We start from the raw sequence: 23,296 nt of genomic DNA on the forward strand, positions 1-23,296 counted from the left end.
TAATTAAAACCTTGAGAGTGAATGATTGTCCAGGGAGCAGGTATTAAGTGAGATGAGTATAGAACTGTAACAGGTGGGCCGAGAAAGTGGAATTAATGAAGGGGAACCTAAGGCTTTGTGGTTCTTTTATTATTATTAATTTTGAGACAAGGTCTCACTGTCGCCCAGGCTGGAGTGCAGTAGTGTGATCGCAACTCACTGTACCCTCGACCTCCCAGGTTCAGGTGATCCTCCCACCTCACTCTCCCAGGTAGCTGGGACTACAGGTGTTATACCACTATGCCCAGCTAATTTTTTCTACTTTTTGTAGAGATGGGGTTTTGCCATGTTGCCCAGGCTGGTCTTGAACTCCTGGGCTCAAGTGATCCACCCACCTCGGCCTCCCAAAGTACTAGGATTATAGGCAGGAGCCTCCATGCCCAGCTGGTTTTGTGGTTCATAAGCAATGCACGGCCAGGTTGAAAGCAGAAGTGGCCTTGAAAAGCCAATGCTACTGAAACAAGGAAAGGAAAAGGGGAAGCCAGGAAACCCCTGGAGACAGAGAGTACACCTGGGCTTAAAGAGTGAATGCAAACCCTGGCTAGGTTTCCCTCTAGACCCCTGTGGGATAAAGCATGACTGTTACTTAAAAACGGAAAGAAGGAATAGCACTTAACAGCCCCCCGGCTAACTAGAATTCTGCCAAATAAAAGTTAATACTCTACAGAAAGAAAACCTCATCTCCAAAGCAGCAGTTCTAGTGGAGTACAGGTAAGGAAGATTAGGTGGGGCAGAAAGAAAAGGATGGGGCACCTGTCCCAACCTTAAGACGGCCACACATTCCAGTTAATCCAAAATTAAGCACCCCTTTTCACTCTTGAGTGTCTCAATTTGGATGATACATTTTATGGTCAACCTATTTAAATATCAAGGAAGGTACTCAGCTCAGCAGCAGAGTTAAATCAAAACTAATTTAAGAACTGACAGGAATAATTATTCCTCTTTTGGACAAACACTTTTCTCCCACAAAGGTAACTGGAATTAGCTGTCTTTAACAGATGCTACTGAGGGCAGTAAAAGAGTGCCGGGTCTAGAGTCAGTCTAATCTGGGTTCAAATCTCAGTTCCAGTACCCCTATTTTAAGCAACTTTTTACCTCTCTAAACTTCAATTTCCTGATCTTGGAACTGCTGTTGCAAAGTTATAACTGAGAAAATTATTACAGTGACAGAGATCTGACCTAACCAACTCCATCTTGCTTCTAACTTCCAAGCTGTCCTTGTTCATTCCCATGCGTAGGCTGAACTAACTAACTTTGGGGGAAACTTAGTTGATAGCTTAACTTTGAAAGAGAAACTAACAACCCTTTCCAAAAAAAAAAAAAACAAAAAAAACAAAAAACAAAAAAAACCTCCTTTTAACAGCCCTTCCCAAAAAAAAAAAAAACCTCCTTCCTGCCTGGGGACTAGATTGCCTTTGTAGGACTAACACATTAGCCACCATAAGATTAGAAATTATGGTTTAGGAGTCATACAGGTGGAGGCTACAAGACTGACCCTCCCCAAATTGCTCGGGGAATAACATCACTATTGTGAAACCTAAGATCAGTGCTTGAGATAATTTGCAGACCCTGCACTTGATGGATCAGCTGGCACCACCCAGATTAATAAACTGGCTCATCTGGTCGTGGGTCCCCCTCCACCCTTCCACCAGAAGTGACTCTGCGCAAAAGGGCAGTTTTGATAGAATTTCATCTCTGACCCAACCAATCAGCACTCCCAACTCACTGGCCCCCCACCCACCAAATTATCCTTAAAAACTCTGATCCCCTAAAGCTCGGGGAAACTGATTGGCCTAATAAACTCCAGTCTCTTGCACAATGGGCTCTGTGGGAATAACTTTTTCTATTGCAATTCCTGTCTTGATAAATCAGCTGTATCTAGGCAGCAGGCAAGGTGAACCCATTAGGTGGTTTATTTGGTATAAATTATTTGGTATACAACATTGGCATGCCTATTCCAAAGCCAAGAAATGAGGATTAAATGAGATGTTTCCATTTAAAATGCTTAGCTACTTTAAAAGGAATGACTTCCCCCATAAAATATAAGATGTATAATGATGCTCAACCAATAAGGCAAACTAGTAAATAGTAGTAAGCTGAGGGAATCATAACTTCTAGTAGCCATAATTGCCTCTGTAATGGCTCACTTATCACCTGAGTTGGACTCTGGTCTGCTTTGATTTAGGTGAATGTGTTTGTGATGGGGATGACCAAGACTTTTGCAATTTTCTTTGTGGTCTTTCAAGAAGAGTTTGAAGGCACCTCAGAGCAAATTGGTTGGATTGGATCCATCATGTCATCTCTTCGTTTTTGTGCAGGTATAAGGCTGGCAATAAGCTTGCTGTCTAAGGAGAACCACAAAGTGCAATTCCAAGATTCCTATTCAAGACTGAAGCGTTTCTAAAATTAAGGTTCATTTACTGATATGTAACGCTGAGAAAGTAAGGAATTGCAATATTTAGCTGCCACTTGACTTAGTAACATAGTTGGGAGAATCAGCATTCAAAGAAAGAAAGCTGAAGAATTATTAAATGCCATGATTCAGTATTTCATGCATTGCCTTTCCAGTCTGTTAATGCCTTAATATAGGTTCAATGAGTAAGGCCCTCAACCTGGAAGTTAGGCCATGAAGTTCTAGTTATCTAAGTATATTCAAAACAATTTTATTTATGTATTTATTTTTTGAGACACAGTCTCACTCTCTTGCCCAGGTTGGAGTGCAGTGGTGCAATCTCGGCTCACTGCAACCTCTGCCTCCCAGGTTCAAGTGACTCTCCTGCCTCAGCGTCCCAAGTAGCTGGGATTACAGGCGCCCACCACCATGCCTGGCTAATTTTTGTATTTTTAGTAGAGATGGGGTCTCACCATGTTGGCCAGGCTGGTCTCAAACTCCAGACCTCAGGTGATCTGCCCACCTTGGCCTCCCAAAGTATGGGATTAAAGAGCCATGGCGTCCAGCCTCAAAACAAATTATAGAACCAATTTCTCCTCCTTTTATTTGGAGCTGTAACAGGGTGGAAGAGCAGATAAGTGATTCAACCTTATTCTAGTCATTGACCACTAGACGCAATCTTTTTGTGGAGGTTCTATAATGCATTTCAAAACACCTCCCCTCCAAACCTTATTTACAATCAACATTTCCTTTTAAACTCCCCTTCCAAAAACTAAAATAGTGTGGGACTAGTGATATTAAGAAACCCGATACGAAAATCTTTTCTGAAGAATACATAATACTTCAAAGTAAACAGTCCTCTTGCTTTCCTTGTCATTCATTTAAATCGCCATCAGAGGATAAGGGATGCCAGATCATTATTTACCTAATAATTGCTTTTCTTTGTTCTCTTAAGGTCCCCTGGTTGCTATTATTTGTGACATACTTGGAGAGAAAACTACCTCCATTCTTGGGGCTTTCCTTGTTACTGGTGGATATCTGATCAGCAGCTGGGCCACAAGTATTCCTTTTCTTTGTGTGACTATGGGACTTCTACCTGGTGAGTCCATTGTAATTATGTGACCACAGAAGGCCAGGAGTGGTGGCTCACACTTGTAATCCTAGCACTTTGGGAGGCCAAAGTGGGTGGATCGCTTGAGTCCAAGAGTTCGAAACCAGCCTGGGCAACATGGTGAAACCCCGTCTCTACTAAAAATACAAAAATTAGCCAGGCCAGTGGTGGCACATGCCTGTAGTCCCAGCTATTTGGGAGGCTGAGGCGGGAGGATTGCTTGAGCCTAGGAAGCTGAGGCTGTAGTGAGCCGAGATTGCACCACTGCACTCCAGTCTGGGTGACAAAGTGAGACCCTGTCTCAAAATGTGTGTGTGTGTGTGTGTATATATATGCATCCATCCATAGAAGATAGAAGATGGAACAGGACTCTTCCCTTCTACTGTTCCTGGGTCCAAAAGGCCTAGTTGTATTATTTGGATCCAGGAGATTATCTTTTCTGGTACCAAGCCACTTAATGTGAGAGTGATTCTAAACTATTATGTTTTTCTTTTAGGTTTGGGTTCTGCTTTCTTATACCAAGTGGCGGCTGTGGTAACTACCAAATACTTCAAAAAACGATTGGCTCTTTCTACAGCTATTGCCCGTTCTGGGATGGGACTGACTTTTCTTTTGGCACCCTTTACAAAATTCCTGATAGATCTGTATGACTGGACAGGTACGTCATTCTAAGTTTATTTACTATCAACTGTGCAAGATTTAGCGTTCAGCTTTCTCCCTTTGAGAACTGGAAGTTAAGACTTTCAGAGCAATCGATTTCACAAGGTATTGCAAGAGAGGAAATGAGCATAATTTCTAAAGTAAACATGCTTCTCTTCCCTGGAGAATACATATGCAAAAGAGATCTTGAAATACTTGCAGGCTTTGCCAGCTCACACAAGCAACTCAGAATTCACCATAGGGCTCAATGTCTGAGGAGATGGAGGGCATTCCGTGCAGCTGAAAACAGCTTGCAGTAAAAGCAATACTTCTGGGGAAATAAGGCTTCCCCCTTCCCCCACCCCCCACCGCCGCCCCATCAAAAACACTCACTTTTCCCATTTTCCCTTTAAGACAAGAATCTGCATTTAAAAAAACACCTCCCCCATCAGACTCACTGAAATAGATGAAAAAAAAAAATACTTTGGTAAAAAGAGTATGTTCCTTAATAGTTTATATAATGTCAACTATAAATTTTCACAAATGAATAAAAAAGATTCATCTCACAATTTTCTTTGTAACTAAGACATCTGGATTAAAATAATCCTAAACTACAGGAAAAAAATATATGTATATGTGTGTATTCATATGCCTATTGCTATGTACATGGCAGTTTCGTTGAATCTTTCCTAACTATTCAGTAGTCTCATGGTGAATGGGACCAGCTGACAAATCCATGATAGGATAGCAGAACCTATAGCCCATTCTATCTTTAGAAGCACCATACAAGTCATAGCTTTGATCAGGACATGCTGAATGCAAGCAACTATTCAGCTCCAAAGGCAAGATTAGCATCTGTCATCTTTTAAGGAAGATCTAAAAAATGTCATGGGATGAAAGGCTATCCATGCCTTCCTCCCTCCCCCTTCTTTTCTTTTTTTTTGAGACAGGCTCTCTCGCTTTGTCATTCAGGCTGGAGTGCTGTGGCATGATACCGGCTCTCTGCAACCTCCACCTCCCAGGCTAAGCGATCCTCCCACCTCAGCCTCCCAAGTAACTGGGACTACAGGTGCACACCACCATGTCAGGTTAATTTATTTGTATTTTTTGTAGAGACAGGTTTTCACCATGTTGCCCAGGCTGGTCCTGAACTCCTGGGCTCAAGTGATCTGCCTGCCTCAGCCTCCCAAAATGCTAGGACTACAGGCATGAGCCATAGCACCTGGCCAGCTGTCCCCTCTTCTAAGGCTGTTTCCAAATGATTTCTTTCATCTTACTCTATTTTTTCTGTACCCTCACTTCAGGATATTTAAATTTTCTATTTAATTTTTTAGCATTTGAAACACTCTCCTCTCCTTCCAAAAACTTGCCCCCTCTACCCCCCTTAACACAAATAACCACCATCTCTCCTTTTATCCCATCTATTGGTGCAGCTTTCTGGTTTTCTATCTCCAAAGCACTACATTATTACATGGATACAGCAGTGTATATGACTAATAAGTCAAATCGGAGACAAAGTAATGTTTTCAAGAATTAATGGGCTATGCCAGTGGGGCCTCTTCTGAGCCTATGAACACAAAGCAGTATTGTGAACTGAAAGGCTATTTTTAATTGCTCAATCTCTCCCTCCTATTTAGGTGCCCTTATATTATTTGGAGCTATCGCATTGAATTTGGTGCCTTCTAGTATGCTCTTAAGACCCATCCATATCAAAAGTGAGAACAATTCTGGTATTAAAGATAAAGGCAGCAGTTTGTCTGCACATGGTCCAGAGGCACGTGCAACAGAAACACACTGCCATGAGACAGAAGAGTCTACCATCAAGGACAGTACTATGCAGAAGGCTGGACTACCTAGCAAAAATTTAATAGTCTCACAAAATCAAAGTGAAGAGTTCTACAATGGGCCTAACAGGAACAGACTGTTATTAAAAAGTGATGAAGAAAGTGATAAGGTTATTTCGTGGAGCTGCAAACAACTCTTTGATATTTCTCTCTTTAGAAATCCTTTCTTCTACATATTTACTTGGTCTTTTCTCCTCAGTCAGTTAGCATACTTCATCCCTACCTTTCACCTGGTAGCCAGAGCCAAAACACTGGGGATTGACATCATGGATGCCTCTTACCTTGTTTCTGTAGCAGGTAAGAAAGCCTACATCAGCCTCCTACCCAAAAGGAAATACCAACTTAATTTTACAAGTTTATTACATTTTAATAAAAAGCTAAAGAAAAACGAAAGAGGAATTGTAGAAGGGCCAGAGAAAGTAAAATTTTTGAGGCTAGATGGGGCACCTGGGCATTTCCCCAGAAGAGATCTCTGTCACTCCACACAGGCTCCCCTACTAGACAGTGGACCCTAAATCAAGTCTTATTCATCTTCATATAACAGTGTTTGACACAGTAGACATTATTTATTAGATAAATGCAGAAATTTCAAAAAGCTGATGCTCAGTGGCAATAGCCACTATAAGGAACAGAAAACCCCAGGTAGACAGCACAGTGCAGTGGCTCAAGGATTGGTTCTGGAGCAAGACTTCCCTGGCTCAACCTCCTGCTCTGTATTTCTTAACTGTGGGAACTTCAGCAAGTTACTTTGCTTCATGGTGCCTTCATTTCCTCATCTGTAATATAGGGATAATAGTATCTACCCTCATAAGATTGTCAGGATGAAAAAAGCAATGCATGTAGAGTTTAGAATAGTGCCTGGCCTGTAGTAAGCATTCAATAATGTTTTATTATTTGTAGCTAAGGAATTTTCCCCTTGAACTCATAGTAAAACAGATAAAAATGACTTTTAAGGCTAGTCATTTATGGATTGTCTGATATTTAAAATAAGTTAAAATGTAAATTAAAAATAAAAACAACTGACCGGGCGTGGTGGCTCACGCCTGTAATCCCAGCACTTTGGGAGGCCAAGGCAGGTGGATCATGAGGCCAGGAGATCAAGACCACCCTGGCTAACGCGGTGAAACCCTATCTCTACTAAAAATACAAAAAATTAGCCAGGCGTGGTGGCGGGTGCCTGTAGTAGCAGCTATTCGGGAGGCTGAGGCAGCAGAATGGCGTGAACTCGGGAGGCGGAGCTTGCAGTGAGCCGAGAATGTGCCACTGCACTCCAGCCTGGACAACAGAGTATGACTCCGTTTCAAAAAATAATCATAAAATAAAAATAAATAAATAAATAAAAACAACGATTTTAGTTGACTACTCATAAAACTGTTTAAAGACAGAATGCTTGATCTAGAAGAGAGGGATTTGGCCAGGTGCAGTGGTCCAAAATACAATCTCCCATTTCCAAACTTCCTACATATTTTCAAATTAAGTATAAACTTTGGAGGACTTAATTCCTAAAACTTCATATGCAATTATGAGTCCCAACATCTCCTTTTTTAACAGGAGACTTATTTATACTCCAATCTTCTACAATATGACTTCCCCAAGACACTGACCTGAAGGTCTATTTGTCTTTTAGAAACTTCATTTTCTCACTTGTAGGACCTCTTAGACGAAGAGACTCCATGGCCTTCTGTGCCCAGGGTCCTCTGTAACCAGGGATTACCACTGTAGTGATGTAAGCTTTCCAAACACAATCAGAAAAAAACACTAACTACATGGGTCTTCTACACAACTCTAGTGGAGACTTTTTTGCTATTTTATTAAATGTATTTGGAATAGGTAAGTAAATAATAGAGCTTACTGGTACACAAATGAAATCATTTTTTTCCTCACATATCCTGGCCTCAGGATGAGATCATATTACTTGGGAAATGATGCCGTATGCATTCACATTTTTCAAAGGGGCCAGGAAAGTAAAAAGATTTCAATATTGTTCCAGGTATCCTTGAGACGGTCAGTCAGATTATTTCTGGATGGGTTGCTGATCAAAACTGGATTAAGAAGTATCATTACCACAAGTCTTACCTCATCCTCTGCGGCATCACTAACCTGCTTGCTCCTTTAGCCACCACATTTCCGCTACTTATGACCTACACCATCTGCTTTGCCATCTTTGCTGGTGGTTACCTGGCATTGATACTGCCTGTACTGGTGAGTAGACACACTCATTAACATTGTTAAACCATTTAGTAAAAGCAAGTATCAGTAACAATCTCCCCAAAATACGTATTTTGTATTAATTTTGTAACTTAAAAAATCATTTCAAAGACCTTAGAAACTCTGCAGCTATATCCTGTCCAGTTACTCATCTTGTGTGTGAGGGGGGAGAGATGGTGAGAGGACTATCCACATGGGACAGGAATAAAATTAAAGCAAAAAAGGGATCAGCAGGATTCCTTTTTACTTATCAGTCTCCTAGATTAGGCTTGTGTTCACTTCTCTCCTTCAGCTCCAGAAGCTTGTTTGGCTCCTTTTAAGACACAATCTTAAAGAAAAGATCCCTGAGAACACTTCAAGAGAAAAACGGATTTCCTGACCAGTGTGGTTTCTCTCTTGAAGTTACTGCCTTGGTCCTGTGTACTTTCACAGGGCCATTGTTTTATACTTCCTTTCCATTTTTACCCTAAACTGACTCAAAGTCCTCGACCCAGATGGAACCAAAATACTTATACAAACACTTCAGTGTTCTGGGAACCCCTGGGAATCTCATGGGTTCTCCTTAGAACCAGGTCCTAAACATGCTGGAACAGATTTCCTAGAAAACTTCTGTTCTATCAATATTAGCGTTAAGTGCTACAGGATATTATATGAAGCACAGGCAAAAATCAAGCTTCCTAAAGCTGAAATTAACTCCTTGTGATATCTGATTACTTACAAACCAATGGTTGATACTTAGCCTTAGGGGATTCGAGAATATCACCGTCTGGCCAGGCGTGGTGGCTCACACCTGTAATCCCAGCACTTTGGGAGGCAGAGGCGGGTGGATCGCTTGAGCTCAAGGTTGCAGACCAGCCTGGGCAACATGGTGAAACTCCGTCTCTACGAAAAATAAAAAAATTAGCCAAGTGTGGTGGCACGCACCTGTGGTCCCAGCTACTTGGAAGTAGCTGGGAGGATCGCTTGAGCCTGGGAGGTGGAGGTTGCAGTGAGCCAAGATCACACCACTGCACTCCACTCTGGGTGACAGAGTGAAACCCTGTCTCAAAAAAAAAAAAAAAAAAAAAGATTATCACTATTAATTCATATTGTAAATATCATTTCCTAATAAGAGAAAAGCAGCAAGGTTTGGGGAAGAAAAAGTACCCATGAACCACCTAAAAAATTAAAATGAAAATAAAAACTTGTGTTCTTACTAATAAACTGAAAACACTGCCTGCCTAGCATTTACTGTTCGCTATTAGTCCTCAGCTCTTTCACAATATTGGGGGCAAAAAGCCAACCAACTCACCCCAGAAGTCACACTGTTCATAGCTTGAGATGATATAAATAGTATTTGTCCCTTTTAGGCATAGGTCTCTATAGAATTTCACCCTTAATATGGCTAACACTGAATTCTAATTCCTACAGGTTGATCTGTGTAGGAATTCTACAGTAAACAGGTTTTTGGGACTTGCCAGTTTCTTTGCTGGGATGGCTGTCCTTTCTGGACCACCTATAGCAGGTAACACCTTCACCACATTCTGAACAAATTTCAATAGCAATAAAAGGGAAAAACTGATCCAGGATTAATGGTAACATGTAATGACAGTATCAGGTTAAAAGAAACAGATTATTTCTGCTTTTCCTATATCTACTCACTCCACCACCAATGCAGGAAGATCTGAAGGCTCCGATTCTTGTATTATCTTAAGATGTGCCTTAAGCAGATTCTTATATTCTTGGGAATTGTAGGGCAGACACTGGATCTATGTCTACTTGTCTGGGGAGACAATCCAGAGTTTTTTCAGAGCCTCAAAGACCCATGATGCTTAAAAAAAAAAAAAAAAAAAAAAGGCTGGGAGCAATTGCTCACGCCTGTAATTCTAGTACTCTGGGAGGCCAAGGTGGGGGTATCACTTGAGCGGAGGGGTTCAAGACCAGCCTAGGCAACAGACAGACCTTGTCTCTATAAAATAAAAAACAAAACAAAAAAACAATGAACAACTAGCATCTTGTATCTAAACATGAGTCACTTTTATAGAGCTTGAAAGGTATAGGCTTGACACTTTTGTTCTTCTGATGTGCCATATGGATGTCCAAGGTTGCCTGTTATCTGTTAAGTATCTCTCTTTGAAAAGAGGCCCTTCAAATTGTCCGTACCAAGGATGGGAGGATACTTGGCCTAAAGGCCCCATCTCTATGGAGAGGATATTGGGGGCCATTGGAAATTATTATATACAAGTACAGTAAACATTTGGGGAGTTCTGATATGTAAGTTAACTTTAAGATTCAAATTGTAGTTTTACATTCACTTTTTACCTAATTGGACATTCTGTACTTGCTGAACATTTAATCTAATACTATTACAAACTTGAATACTCACACAGAAATATTTCTAGGGAACAGACCTAAACTTCAGTTTCTCACACACCACAGGTTCTCAATGTATTTCAATGTACAAATTACTATGACATTTCTAATCATCCACAAAAAGGAACTTAGCCTAAAACTTACTTTTGCTTCTTTTAGTCCTGAAGTAAGACAGAAGGGAGTTGATCTTGTTCCACTCTCATTTTTTTAAAAATTAAGTTTCACAATGATGTTAAGTTTATACCTCTTAAGACTGAGAAAGGGGCCAGGTGCAGTGGCTCACGCCTGTAATCCCAACACTTTAGGAGGTCGAAGTGGGTGGATCACCTGAGGTCAGAAGTTCGAGACCAGCCTGGCCACCAGGGTGAAACCCGGTCTCTACTAAAAATACAAAAATTAGCCGAGTGTAGTGGCAGATGCCTATAATCCCAGCTAACTTGGGAGGCTGAGGCAGGAGAATTGCTTGAACCCGGGGGACAGAGGTTGCAGTAAGCCGACTTCACTTTGCACCACTTCACTCCAGCCTCGGCAACAGAGCGAGACTTCATCTCAAAAAAAGACTCGGAAAAAGTAAATATTAAAAGAAGGAGACTATAAACTAAGGATAACAAGAATTGTTACTGAGAGGGTCTGGCATAGGAGCTCACGCCTATAATCCCAGTACTTAGGGAGGCCAAGGTAGGAGGACTGTGTGAGTCCAGGAGTTCCAGACCAGCCTGGACAAGATAGTGAAGCACCATCTCTACAAAAAAATTTTAAAAATCAGCCAGGTGTGATGGCGCATACCTGTAGTCCCAGCTACACGGGAGGCTGAGGCAGGAGGATTGCTTGAGCCCAGGAATGAGTGCAGTGAGCCTTGATCATGCCACTGCACTCTAGCCTGGGTGACAGAGTGAGACCCTGTCTCAAAAAAAAAAAAAATTATTACTGGGAACAAAGAATATGTCAATAGCTGAGGTTCAATTAAGGCATACTTATTCTGAAGAAAAAATTTACATAAATATGCAACCAACTCTCTTATTTGCATTTATGAACACACCCCTTCCCATGCTATCTAACACTTAGCCTACGTTTCATACCTGGAAAGTAGGCTAGAATTATAAAGTAAAGCCCAGAATTGTTATACAGGGACTAGTAAAAGGAGGCCAAATACCAGAAGTACCTTGCACAACTACTCTATGGCTAGTACCCAGGACAGTGAGATACAGAAAACAGAGCTCAAACACAGTTTGCTGATGCATTTTTTCAATCTTGATCCTTCTTCATTGGCTGTCCCAGTAGTGCCTTGGAATTTTTCAAGCCTACTGGGCCAAAAGTACAAGGAAGTAACAAATACAAGGGCATAGAATATCTTACTCAAATGAAAAAGACAAGCAACAAAACTATAACATGTTTAATGTCCTACATGTCTTTGTAGACTTCTTAAAATGTTTAAATAGTTCAATACTCGAGAAGACAAGTCAAGTTTTCTGAAGACCATTACCTGAAAAGAAAAAGCTACAGGTATATATGTGAGTTCTGAAATAAATTTGTTGGGTCATGATCTCATTGTTTTTATGAAAAAAGACAAGACTGCCACAGAGCAGATTAAAAAAGAGTATATCACTTTATTTTCAAACTTTTATTTCATACACACACACACACACCTATGTAATGTAAAATATGAGATATAAAATACTTCTGTCAATGAGATAAAAAAAAGTTAACAAGCTTTTGTTAGCCCAAATCGAGTATATCCTAGCACCAAACGTGAGGATAAAAAACTCATAATATATTTTTTACCCATTAATTCAGAGAGTATTACTTAGGCAGCCATACATTCTGTAAGCTCTACAAAAAAGTCAAAGGAAGCTATAAGGTTGTTGCTAAAGCTTATGTAGAAATTTTTAGTCCAGGACGTGCTCCTAGTATCTTAAACAAGATTCTAACTGCAATGCTGTGCCATTAGCCATCTGTTGAAGAAATAAATTACAGGAAAGCTTTGTTCCTCTAAGTCATTCCTCCATGAAATGACAGAGGACATTACAAAGGCCATTAGATTTGTTCCTAACTTCTGACTCCAGCAGCAACTACCAAAGAAACATCAGAAATGTTGATGTACAGATCAACTCAGTTCTTGCAGGTGTAGGCAGAACTGAGTCTTTAATTGAATCAAAAGGTTTACTGGTGATGAAGCATTAAATTCTCAACCAAACTTAGATCTTCAGAACTGTATGAGATTCTCATTTTTTACTTACCTAAATCTGTTATTACCAAATTGCAAAAGTTGAAACTCCTATAAAAGAGTATAGGCATTTTTAATTAGGAATCTAACAAAAGTAAAACTTTTCATAATAATCTTCAGTCAAAACACTAGTTAAAAATGGTAACATTTCAGCCATGCTCTTGTAGATCACACAGACAAAAAAAGGTAACACATTACATGAACAATATTTCTCTCCTTCCTGTATAAAAATAAAAAAGAAAACAATATTAGTTCTATGCAACATATTTTAATAATTCAAGGAAAGCAAAAATAGCACAAGAAATTCATAGAACCATATTCTTATTTTTTTTTAATATAGAGAATATGGGCAAGAAAATTACACACCTCAATTTCTTACATTTCTTTCATGAATTTAAGAAATAATGGTAGCAACAAAATTCTTTATAAGATCTTTGCTGAAACTGAGAGATTGAAAGGATGAAAGTTAAAACTTACCGGTCCCCACACCTCTTCTGTAAGACAATGCCCTGCCCACCCACTCCACCCCAAAGTCCCTTCTTATTCCAATACTCAGTGACAATTTCAATTTTAATTAAAAAATATGGCCTGCATTAGAGTAGGTGAGTTTTAGGATTGTTCCAGGTTCCCTGATCAGGGTGGTGAGTAGACCTAAGTGTAGGCCAAATGTCACACAGCTCATCCAAACCCAACTGCTGCTTTTGGGGTTAGATGGCACCCAGAACTACACACCGGCACAAAGATGGAAGCCTTGGAAGGCTGTGGAAAAATGAGAAGTATTGATATTTTAAGCCTTATTTCTCACAGACCCCTGTTAACAAAAGTAAACCTGCAAAAAGCAATATAAATACAAAAATAGTGCCTTGGGCAGAAAAGCAAGTATATCTAATCACATTCTCCAACATATAGGGCAGATGTAAGCTACTTAAATGAAATTCCTACTCTTCCATTCAAGGCATTTGACGTGAAAGCTCAAAATGCTCAAGGCTCAGTTTCATTTTAAAATAAAACCAAGGGACCATATTAGTTGCCTATAAAATAAAAACTGAATGCAGTTCCCCACTTCTCCATATTCCCCTTTCCCAACTGACAAATGCATACAGTATGCTAATATACATATATAATCATTTATTTAAATTAATCACAAATATCTTCTGAAAACTCCCTAAAACACTATAAGTAATTATTTGATTACTTGGTAATCAAGTAACTATCAAATAAATATTTGAAACTTAGCATTCATTCAATAACTGTCAAGCAAATCACTAGCATAGTACTGTTATACGCCATGTGGGACACACAGAAGATAAAAGTTACTCACAGTCCTCACATGACTTACCAGGTCGTGAAACAGTATTCACTCTGCCACATACCCTGCCAGGACTTCATACTAAGAACAGTCTAGAACCTCTACAACTGTGAATTATTAGAATCTGTATCTTTTTTCTACTTCATTAACTGAACACCTGATTAAGCCACTGTAGCCCATCACCTTGTTTTCTTACCTTTAATTGAAGACATTCTGAGCTGTGGGATAATAAAATGACTTTAAAATATGTTGAAGTTTAAGTCAAGCAGGTATTTCACGAGTGTTTTTCCCCCGACAAAGCCCTAGAAAAATCATTTCTAATGCCAAATGGTTGTAAGTCAATTGTACTCCAGCATACGTTAAAGTCAACTAGCTCCTAAAGAAGTATGTCTCTATTATTTACCGATCTCATCAGAAATACCATGGAGTGAGACTGGTAATTTTGCACCACGTCTATTTGTGTTTTATGGAAAAAGGTAAGTGCTAAAATATATATTCATCCATCTAAGCTCATCTCTGTCTCATTATCACAGAAAAGTCATCTCCTCATGCAATGATAGGTCACTTCCTATCTATCCCATCCTCAATTTCAGATACAGTATTAAACAAAAATTCCATCTGGTCCTCGCTCCACTATTACCAATCCTGACCTCTAGAGTTTTATCAGTCACCTTGGCCTATCAATTGCGAATTTCTCTATGGCCTAAAATTTTACTTGGAAAACACACTCTGGAGGTTGGGGGTGAGTGGGGAGAAAGTGAGAAGGCAGAGCAAAGCCCTGTCCTCTATACGTTCTGTGGGGAAAGAAAAGACTAAAAAAAAGTAAATATTTTATGTATCTAGTGATTATTTTCCCCATAAACTACAAAGCCTTACAGATTTTTACTTTGATTCAGTTTTCCTAAGATTGATGAATACCTACAAAGCATCAAAAATAAATTCCAAATAGCTCTCTATTGTGGTTTAAGAAGAGGAGTTCTTCCCTTATATAACACACTTTGCAAGGCCAAAGAATCCAGCTTCCACATCCTAATAGACACCACAATCCTTTTAATAAAACTTACAGCACAGAGCTAATACTTGAAGCATTCCTAGTAAATCTTATTGCAAATTTCTATCAAGGAAACTTTACTGAGTTCCCATCTTAAAAGGCCCTGAAATTTAAATTTGCTAAGCCAAGTTTCCCAAGATTTTTCCGATCATGGCACATATAGAAAATATTTGCACAATACACCCAAAGTAAAAGAACAAGATTGCCAATAGCCAGCTGGTAGCTCCAGTGGCCCCAGGGATGAGAGGAAAATTGTCTTTGCACACCTTGGAAATTTGCCACTATGCTACAACCCAACCACAGGAGTTCTGATTCAGCTCTGACCAGTCACCTGCAGAATTTTCAACCACTTTAGAACTAGCACCAAGAAACTTTGGAATTAAGGACCTTCTAAGTTTTTTGTTTGTTTTTTGTTTTGAGATGGAGTCTCCCTCTGTCACTCAGGCTAGAGTGCAGTGGTGCAATCTTGGCTCACTTATCCAGGTTCAAGTGATTCTCCCACCTCAGCCTCCTGAGTAGCTGGGACTACAGGTGTATGTCACCATGCCTGGCTAATTTTTTCTATTTTTAGTAGAGATGGGATTCACCATGTTGCCCAGTCTGGTCTCGAACTACTGAGCTCAAGCAATCCGCCCACCTCGGCCTCCCAAAGTGCTGGGATTACAGGTGTGAGCCACTGCACCCGGCCATGTTACGTTTCAATAAGATGACCAATAGTAAACTTACATAGTAATCCTAATAAAAATGATTCATGGCTGGGCGCGGTGGCTCATGCCTGTAATCCCAGCACTTTGGGAGGCCAAGGCGGGTGGATCACGAGGTCAAGAGTTCAAGACCAGCCTGACCAACATAGTGAAACCCTGTCTCTACTAAAAATACAAAAATTAGCTGGGCTTAGTGGTGTGCGCCTGTAATCCCAGCTACTTGGGAGGTTGGGGCGGGAGAATCGCTTGAACCCAGGAGGCGGAGGTTGCAGTGAGCCAAGATCGCACCACTGCATTCCAGCCTGGGCAACAGGGTGAGACTCCATCTCAAAAAAAAAAAAAAAAAAAAAAAAAAAAGATTCATAACTTAGCTTAACAATCAAGTTCTGAGATGTCTGGAGGTATGAATACTTTTTAGACAGGATGCTAAATTCCTTTTGAAACATGTATGGCCTAACACATAAAATGATATGGAATAGTTTTAAAATATTAACACTTAAAAAATGAATTCAGAATCCTATATTAAATATCTAACTTGAATGATTATTCTTACTCCTTTTTAACTGACTGTAAAAAAACTGGTTTGCACAAGTGTTTAAAGAATGTCAGCCCAATCTTCCTATTTGTTTTAAATTATCACAGGAAACATTATTAGACATTTCTGCCTAAAACAAGTCGTATAGCCATAGATATAAGAAAAGAGTCTGGACTAGTAACTTCAAATACAATAATTATTATTGTTAAATAATAATTTTACTGGGCATAAGAATCAACTGAGTGCCACCCAGGATGGAGTTATGCTTGACAGAATCCAATGAATCTGCATTATTAACATGCATCTCAGGTATATCTGACCCAGGTAGCCTGTAGACACCAAGGAAATGCTTACAGAGGTCTTCAGCTTAATAATTCTGCATCAGCTGCCAGTTTATTCCTCAGAGTGCTGGCTACATACAATAATACCAGGCATAGAGTGAACATTCAGATACATGCACATTATCCTAGATTATAACTGGTATGTAATCTTGTCTTTCTCTGACGTTCACAATGCTTATGCTATGACCACAAAGGAATCTAGTCTTTTGAATGTCAACTTATGTGTGTGCTTCCATTTAAAATGGTGAGAATACAGTGGCTTCTGAACTATCAACAATACTTTCTTTTAAAAATATTTACTTGGCTGGGCGCAGTGGCTCACGCCTGTAATCCCAGCACTTTGGGAGGCCGAGGCGGGCGGATCATGAGGTCAGGAGATCAAGACCATCCTGGCTAACATGGTGAAACCCTGTCTCTACTAAAAATACAAAAAATTAGCGGGCGCGGTGGCGGACGCCTGTGGTCCCAGCTACTCGGGAGGCTGAGGCAGGAGAATGGTGTGAATGCGGGAGGCGGAGCTGGGAGTGAGTGGAGATTGTGCCACTGCACTCCAGCCTGGGCAACAGAGTGAGACTCCTCTCAAAAAAAAAAAAAAAAAAAAAAAATTTACTTAGAAGCATCAAACCGTTCAGGGTCCGAAGTGCATCTGAACAGATTTTTCATACTGTTACCAAAAAAATACAGAGATCTAATAAAATCGGACACTCATTCTCTCTCTATATATGTATATACATATATATATCTATATAAATTTTTTTTTTTTTTTAATTTTTGAGACAGGCTGTCCCTCTGTTGCCCAGGCTGGAGGGCAGTGACACAATCACAGCTCACTGTAGCCTCAACCTCCTGGGCTCAAGTGATCCTCCCAACTCAGCCTCCTGAGTAGCTGGGACTACAGGCATGTGCCATGACACCTGGCTTTTTTTTTCTTTAACTTTTTCTTTATTCTTTTCCAATATTTTTCTAAATTTAATTTTAATTTTTGATAGAATAGGGACAAGGTCTGACTGTGTTGCCCAGGCTGGTCTTGAACTCCTAAGCTCAAGTGATCCTTCTACCTTGGCCTCCCAAAGTGCTAAGATTATAGGCATGAGCCATCACACCTGGCCAACACCCAGCTAATTTATTACTTCTTTTTTGTAGAGATAGGGTCTCACCACATTGCCCAGTCTGGCCTTGAACTCTTGGGCTCAAGTGATCTGCCTGCCTTGGCCTTCCAAAGTGCTAGGATTACAGGCATGAGCCACTGTGCCTGGCCAATCCTTTTACTTTCAGCAGTAGAGAATGGCTAGTTATTCCAATCAAATAAAGTAGATGTTTCAATACCAATGAAGCTTTAAAATTTAACTTACCTAGTAGCCACTTAAATATAAGCTTGATTATAACAACTAATACTTTCATAAAATAATCAGTCACATGTATATTTCTGCATCCTACATTTTACCTCATATTTGCTAGTATAAACAGCATCCTAAAACTAAATACTCAACTGTATACTATTATCCTATTGAATGGCAATTGGATCTTAATTTAGAATCTAAAAAATACAAACATCTCAATGATCAAATAGACCGGGAGAAACAGATTTACAACAATTATTTCATCTAGGTTTTATTTCACCTAATTTTGCATGGAAATACATAGAAATAATTATAAAACATGCTAAACAATTCCCTGCCCTAGTAAGAAAATATATTAAATATAGTCATGAGTTACTTAACGGGATACATTCTGAGAAATGTGTTGTTAGATGATTTTGTTGTCATATGAACAGTATACCTACACACACCTAGGCTATATGGTAGAGCCTATTGCTCCTAGGCTACAAATCTATACAGCATGTTACTGTGCTGAGTACTGTAGGCAACCGTATCTAAACATAGAAAGATACTCAAAGTACTCATGTATCTAAACATAGATACAGTAAAAATGCATATCATAACCTCATGAGGTTTGTCCTGTTATGTGCCACATGACTATATTTTAATACTTAATGTTTCAGAAACAGCATTCTAAGAGTGAGTGAAATCCCAGCACTTTAGAAGGCTGAGGCAGGCGGATCACCTGAGATCAGGAGTTTGAGACCAACGTGGCCAACATGGCGAAACCCCGTCTCTACTAAAAATACAAAAAAATTAGCCGGGTGTGGTGGTAGGCGCCTATAATCCCAGCAACTCAGGAGGCTGAGGCAAGAGCATCACTTGAACCTGGGAGTCAGAGGTTGTAGTGAGCCGAGATTGCGCAACTCACTCCAGCCTGGGTGACAGAGCGAGGCTCCGTCTCAAAAAACAAAAAAAAAAGTGAGTGAGTGAGACAGAGAGAGAGAGAGAGAGAGGGGGAGAGAGAGAGAGAGAGAGAGAGAGTGTGTGTGTGTGTGTAAAATGAAAGGCTTGGTCGGCATGATGGCTCACACCTGTAATCCTAGCACTTTGGGAGGCCAATGCAGGAGGATGACTTGAGGCCAAGAATTTGAGACTAGTGTGGGTAACTTACACCCAGTCTCTACAAGAAATTTTAAAAAAAGAAAAGAAAAGAAAGAAAGAAAAGGCTTATAAACAGTTTCTCTCTTCAATCCATTTTTACTATTTTTAGCTGTGCCTACCTGAGATTTTAGTAGCACTGTCTACCTTTTTGTCCAAGAATTCCTAGTCTTTCCCCAGGGTGTTACTTCCGAGACCACTATTTTATAATTCACAGTTTTATATATACACATATACATACACAGACACATACACTCTAATACATTTGCTGTGTTGGCGGGACTAAGGCAAGAATGACAAGGGACTGGGAGGGTAAGGACTGCTACCTTCTATACTCCTTCCTTTCTAGAAATGTCTACAAGAGTTCAGAAACTAGTCACCTATTTCTTAGAGATCTATAGGTCAATAACAATCAACATAACACAAAGACTTGTCCTAGTTGTTTTCACTCTAGTAACTCCAAGAAACATTTAATAGAGGTCACTGATCAAACAGGAGTCAGTAAGTAGAAAGCAACTTAAAGTTAGTTGAACGTAAGAGGCTATAAAACATTCTATTCACTTATTTTTTACATTAACAATAGGAAACACAGAGCTATAAAACAAAAATAAATTAAGTCAATTTTTTTCTGGTCTGCTTGTCTCATCTCCTCTTTGTCCATAAGAGAACAAAGAGGAGATGAGACAAGCAGACCAGAAGAAAAAAGTTGGGGAGGGTATACTCTACATATCCAGTGAGGCATCATGATCTAAGAAGGGAAAAATCAAAGACACAATGTAAGCTCCATGAGGGCAGATATTTTCATCTATTTTGTTCAGGGGTATATCCCTGAAACCCAGACCTGTGCTGCCATACAGCACTGAAATTTCCTGAATAAATGATCAGATATAATATACATACTATACTTTAGAAAAGAACTTCTCAAAGTGAGGTCAACAGACCCCCAGAGATCCCTGAGACCCTTTAGGAAGTCCAGGAGGCCAAAATTATTGTCATGATAATACTAAGGACATTATTTGCCTTTTTCAGTGTTGACTTTTGCAATGATGTGCCTTAGCATAAATATTCTTTGCTATCACCTACTTAGTTTAAAAAAAAAAAAAAAAAAGTGTTTCGCTTAAGTTTTAGTATGTGCCATTAGCCAAAAGGCTTTGAGGACCCTCCAACTTATGCTTTTAAAAAGCACTTAGGACCAGGTGCAGTGGCTCACGCTTATAATCCCAGCACTTTGGGAGGCCGAGGTGGGCGGATCACTGGAGGCCAGGAGTTCAAGACCATCCTGGCCAACATGGCGAAACTCCGTCTCTACTAAAAATACAAAAATTAGCCAGGTGTGGTGGCGGGCACCTGTAATCCCAGCTACTTGGGAGGCTGAGGCAGGAGAACTGCTTGAACCCAGGAGGTGGAGGTTGCAGTAAGCAAAGCAGAGATCGTGCCACTGCACCACTCCAACCTGGGTGACAAAGCAAGGCTCTGTCTCAAAAAAAAAAAAAAAAAAAAAAAAAAAAAAAGCATTTAGATTTCAGGGGGGAACTTGTCATTGTTTAACCCACGTGATCAAGCAGTCAGTTCCTTCGCATATATTCTCACAGCCCCCCGCACCTTCCCTTCATAGCACTTATCACAATATTATTTATTTATGTGGTTGGTACCTATCTCCCCGCTAAAGTTCTGTGAGGGCAGGGACTGTATCTGTTTTGGCTCACTACTGTGTCCTCAACACCCAGCAATATTAACAGGAATATAGTAAGTACTCAAGTCTTTCTTTAGTAAAGGAAAAAAAAGAAAACTCATTATTATCACTTTTCTTTTTTTCTTTGGAAAACAATAATTTATGATTATTTTCTTCATAATAGTGGTCTTCTAATAAAATTCATGGTAAAATAAAATGGTATGTGTTCCTAATTTTCTCCAACTTCCACAGTAAGATTGGAGATGGTGTAAGTCCCTAATTCAGGTGGAGCTGATTCAACTTCATCAGTGAAAAATAGGGCAGCTAAGAAGCTTCACTAAGTTCAAATGGGTCACAATACAGGAGACTCCTTGCTTTGAGGAGCTATTCGTGGCTGAGAATTACTAATGGCAAAATTTCCTTCCCTAACAGAAATCATTCCTTCCTTCCAGGCTGGTTATATGATTATACCCAGACATACAATGGCTCTTTCTACTTCTCTGGCATATGCTATCTCCTCTCTTCAGTTTCCTTTTTTTTTGTACCATTGGCTGAAAGATGGAAAAACAGTCTGACATGAAAGAAGGCTGCAATCAAGTGAGAGCTTAATGAAAGAAAATCTAAACTAATATGTCACTGGAAACAAAGGCTTGAAAGAAACGCATCTACATTTGTAACATGAGAAGGAAAACAATTTTTTTTTTTTTTTTGAGACGGAGTCTCGCTCTTTCGCCCAGGCTGGAGTGCAGTGGCGCAATCTTGGCTCACTGCAATCTCCGCCTCCTGGGTTCAAGCGATTCTCCTGCCTCAGCCTCCCAAGTAGCTGGGACTACAGGCACACGCCACCACACCCAGCTAATTTTCTGTATTTTTAGTAGAGACGGGGTTTCACCATGTTAGCCAGGATGGTCTCCATCTCCTGACCTGGTGATCCACCTGCCTTGTCCTCCAAAGTGCTCGGATTACAGGCATAAGCCACTGGGCGTGGCCAACCGGATAAGTTTTTAAGGTTCTTTCTTGTTTTAGCATTCTGAGAAATGTCTAATTGGTAGTAAGACAAGAGTAATAGCAACCTGTATTGTTAGTATTTAATCAAATAGGCTAAAATTTTAATCAGGTACCTTATGTATTAAATAGAAACTGGAATGTACCATAATAAATCCAAACTCTCAATTACGCCACGGTAATTCAGTCACTAAAATATGTAAAGATAGAAAATTTTTCTTAATTTAAAGAAGTGTGAAACATAGCCATTGATTGATCAGAATTCTGGAATCTGAATATTAAAACCTTACTTAGTGACTGGAATGGTATATGCTCCCTCTAAAAGTTTGTTTATTGATTAAAGGTAATCCTTACTTTCTTTGTATTACTTAGGTTCTTAATAAAAGGTAATCCTTACTTTCTTTGTATTACTTAGGTTCTTAAATTGCTATGATAAATATGTATTGCTAAATAATAAAAAGTATATAAAAATTGCTTTAAAAACTTCTTTATTTCAAGATCATCTGAACAGCAATTTTGCCCATCAAAGCGTTATTTTTCTGCTACATCTAATTAACAAAATATTCACACTAAATATTGAAACGTCTCTTTACAACTACAAGATTTACATGAAAGTTGAATAGGTGGTCTTAATGGGAAATATGTTTAAATTAAAAGATGTTTCTTATACCACCAACCTCCCTTAGCATCTCCTTCTGAATGCCTTTTTTTTTTTTTTTTTTTTTTTTGAGACAGGGTCTCACTCTGTTGCCCAGGCTGGAGTGCAGTGGTATGATCTCGGCTCACTGCAAACTCCGCCTCCAGGGTTCAAGCTATTCTCCTGCCTCAGCCTCCCAAGCAGCTGGGATCACCGGCATCGGCCACCATGCCCTGCTAATTTTTGTTATTTTTAATAGAGACAGGGTTTCACCATCTTGGCCAGACTGGTCTCAAACTCCTGACCTCAAGTGATCCACCCGCTTCGGCCTCCCGAAGTGGTGGGATTACAGGCGTGAGCCTCCACTCCTGGTCCAAAATGCTTCTTAAACTATTACCATCATCGTTATTCCACTCTTCCATTCTTCTCTGCTTTAAAATGTCTATTAATTCCTCACAGAGAAAAACTCTAGAAGACTGGTTTTAGCTCCATACCCTGTCACTGCCTATGTATGCCTTCTCTACCAGGCACCATTTCACTTTTCACTATCTGACTCACTCAAAGGCTACATCCTTTGGAAAAATCTTCCCCAGCATTGTCATTCTCATCTGGAATCCTATCTAACTTTTAACAGAGTACTAAATGAACTCACATGTCAACCCTTTCCATTAGTCTGCAAGATCAACAAGATGAATGGGGTTTCATTCATCTTTGTATTCTCCAAGGCCTAGCATAAGCTTTGGAACCAAATTA

The 23,296-nt window shown here is 39.8% G+C and overlaps 1 protein-coding gene across 6 annotated transcripts in view; it reads left to right on the forward strand.

Annotated features, from left to right (window-relative positions):
* Nucleotides 1–22,377, forward strand: part of SLC16A4 (solute carrier family 16 member 4) — a 28,320-nt gene extending 5,943 nt beyond the window's left edge. The window contains exons 3-9 of one of the 6 annotated variants that reach the window (XM_054482848.2): nucleotides 2,225–2,357; nucleotides 3,387–3,530; nucleotides 4,039–4,200; nucleotides 5,819–6,322; nucleotides 8,016–8,227; nucleotides 9,644–9,737; nucleotides 21,354–22,377. In XM_054482848.2, the coding sequence (XP_054338823.1) occupies nucleotides 2,225–2,357; nucleotides 3,387–3,530; nucleotides 4,039–4,200; nucleotides 5,819–6,322; nucleotides 8,016–8,227; nucleotides 9,644–9,737; nucleotides 21,354–21,481 (1,377 nt within the window). In that variant the 3' untranslated portion in view covers nucleotides 21,482–22,377. Of the gene's footprint in view, nucleotides 1–2,224; nucleotides 2,358–3,386; nucleotides 3,531–4,038; nucleotides 4,201–5,818; nucleotides 6,323–8,015; nucleotides 8,228–9,643; nucleotides 9,738–21,333 lie in introns of all 6 variants that reach the window. The other 5 variants (XM_054482882.2, XM_054482875.2, XM_063664406.1 and 2 more) reach the window with 5 other exon arrangements.
* Nucleotides 22,378–23,296: the final 919 nt, after the last annotated feature.

The sequence above is a fragment of the Pongo pygmaeus genome, chromosome 1, assembly GCF_028885625.2.
Source record: "Pongo pygmaeus isolate AG05252 chromosome 1, NHGRI_mPonPyg2-v2.0_pri, whole genome shotgun sequence".
Classification (NCBI taxonomy): domain Eukaryota; kingdom Metazoa; phylum Chordata; class Mammalia; order Primates; family Hominidae; genus Pongo; species Pongo pygmaeus.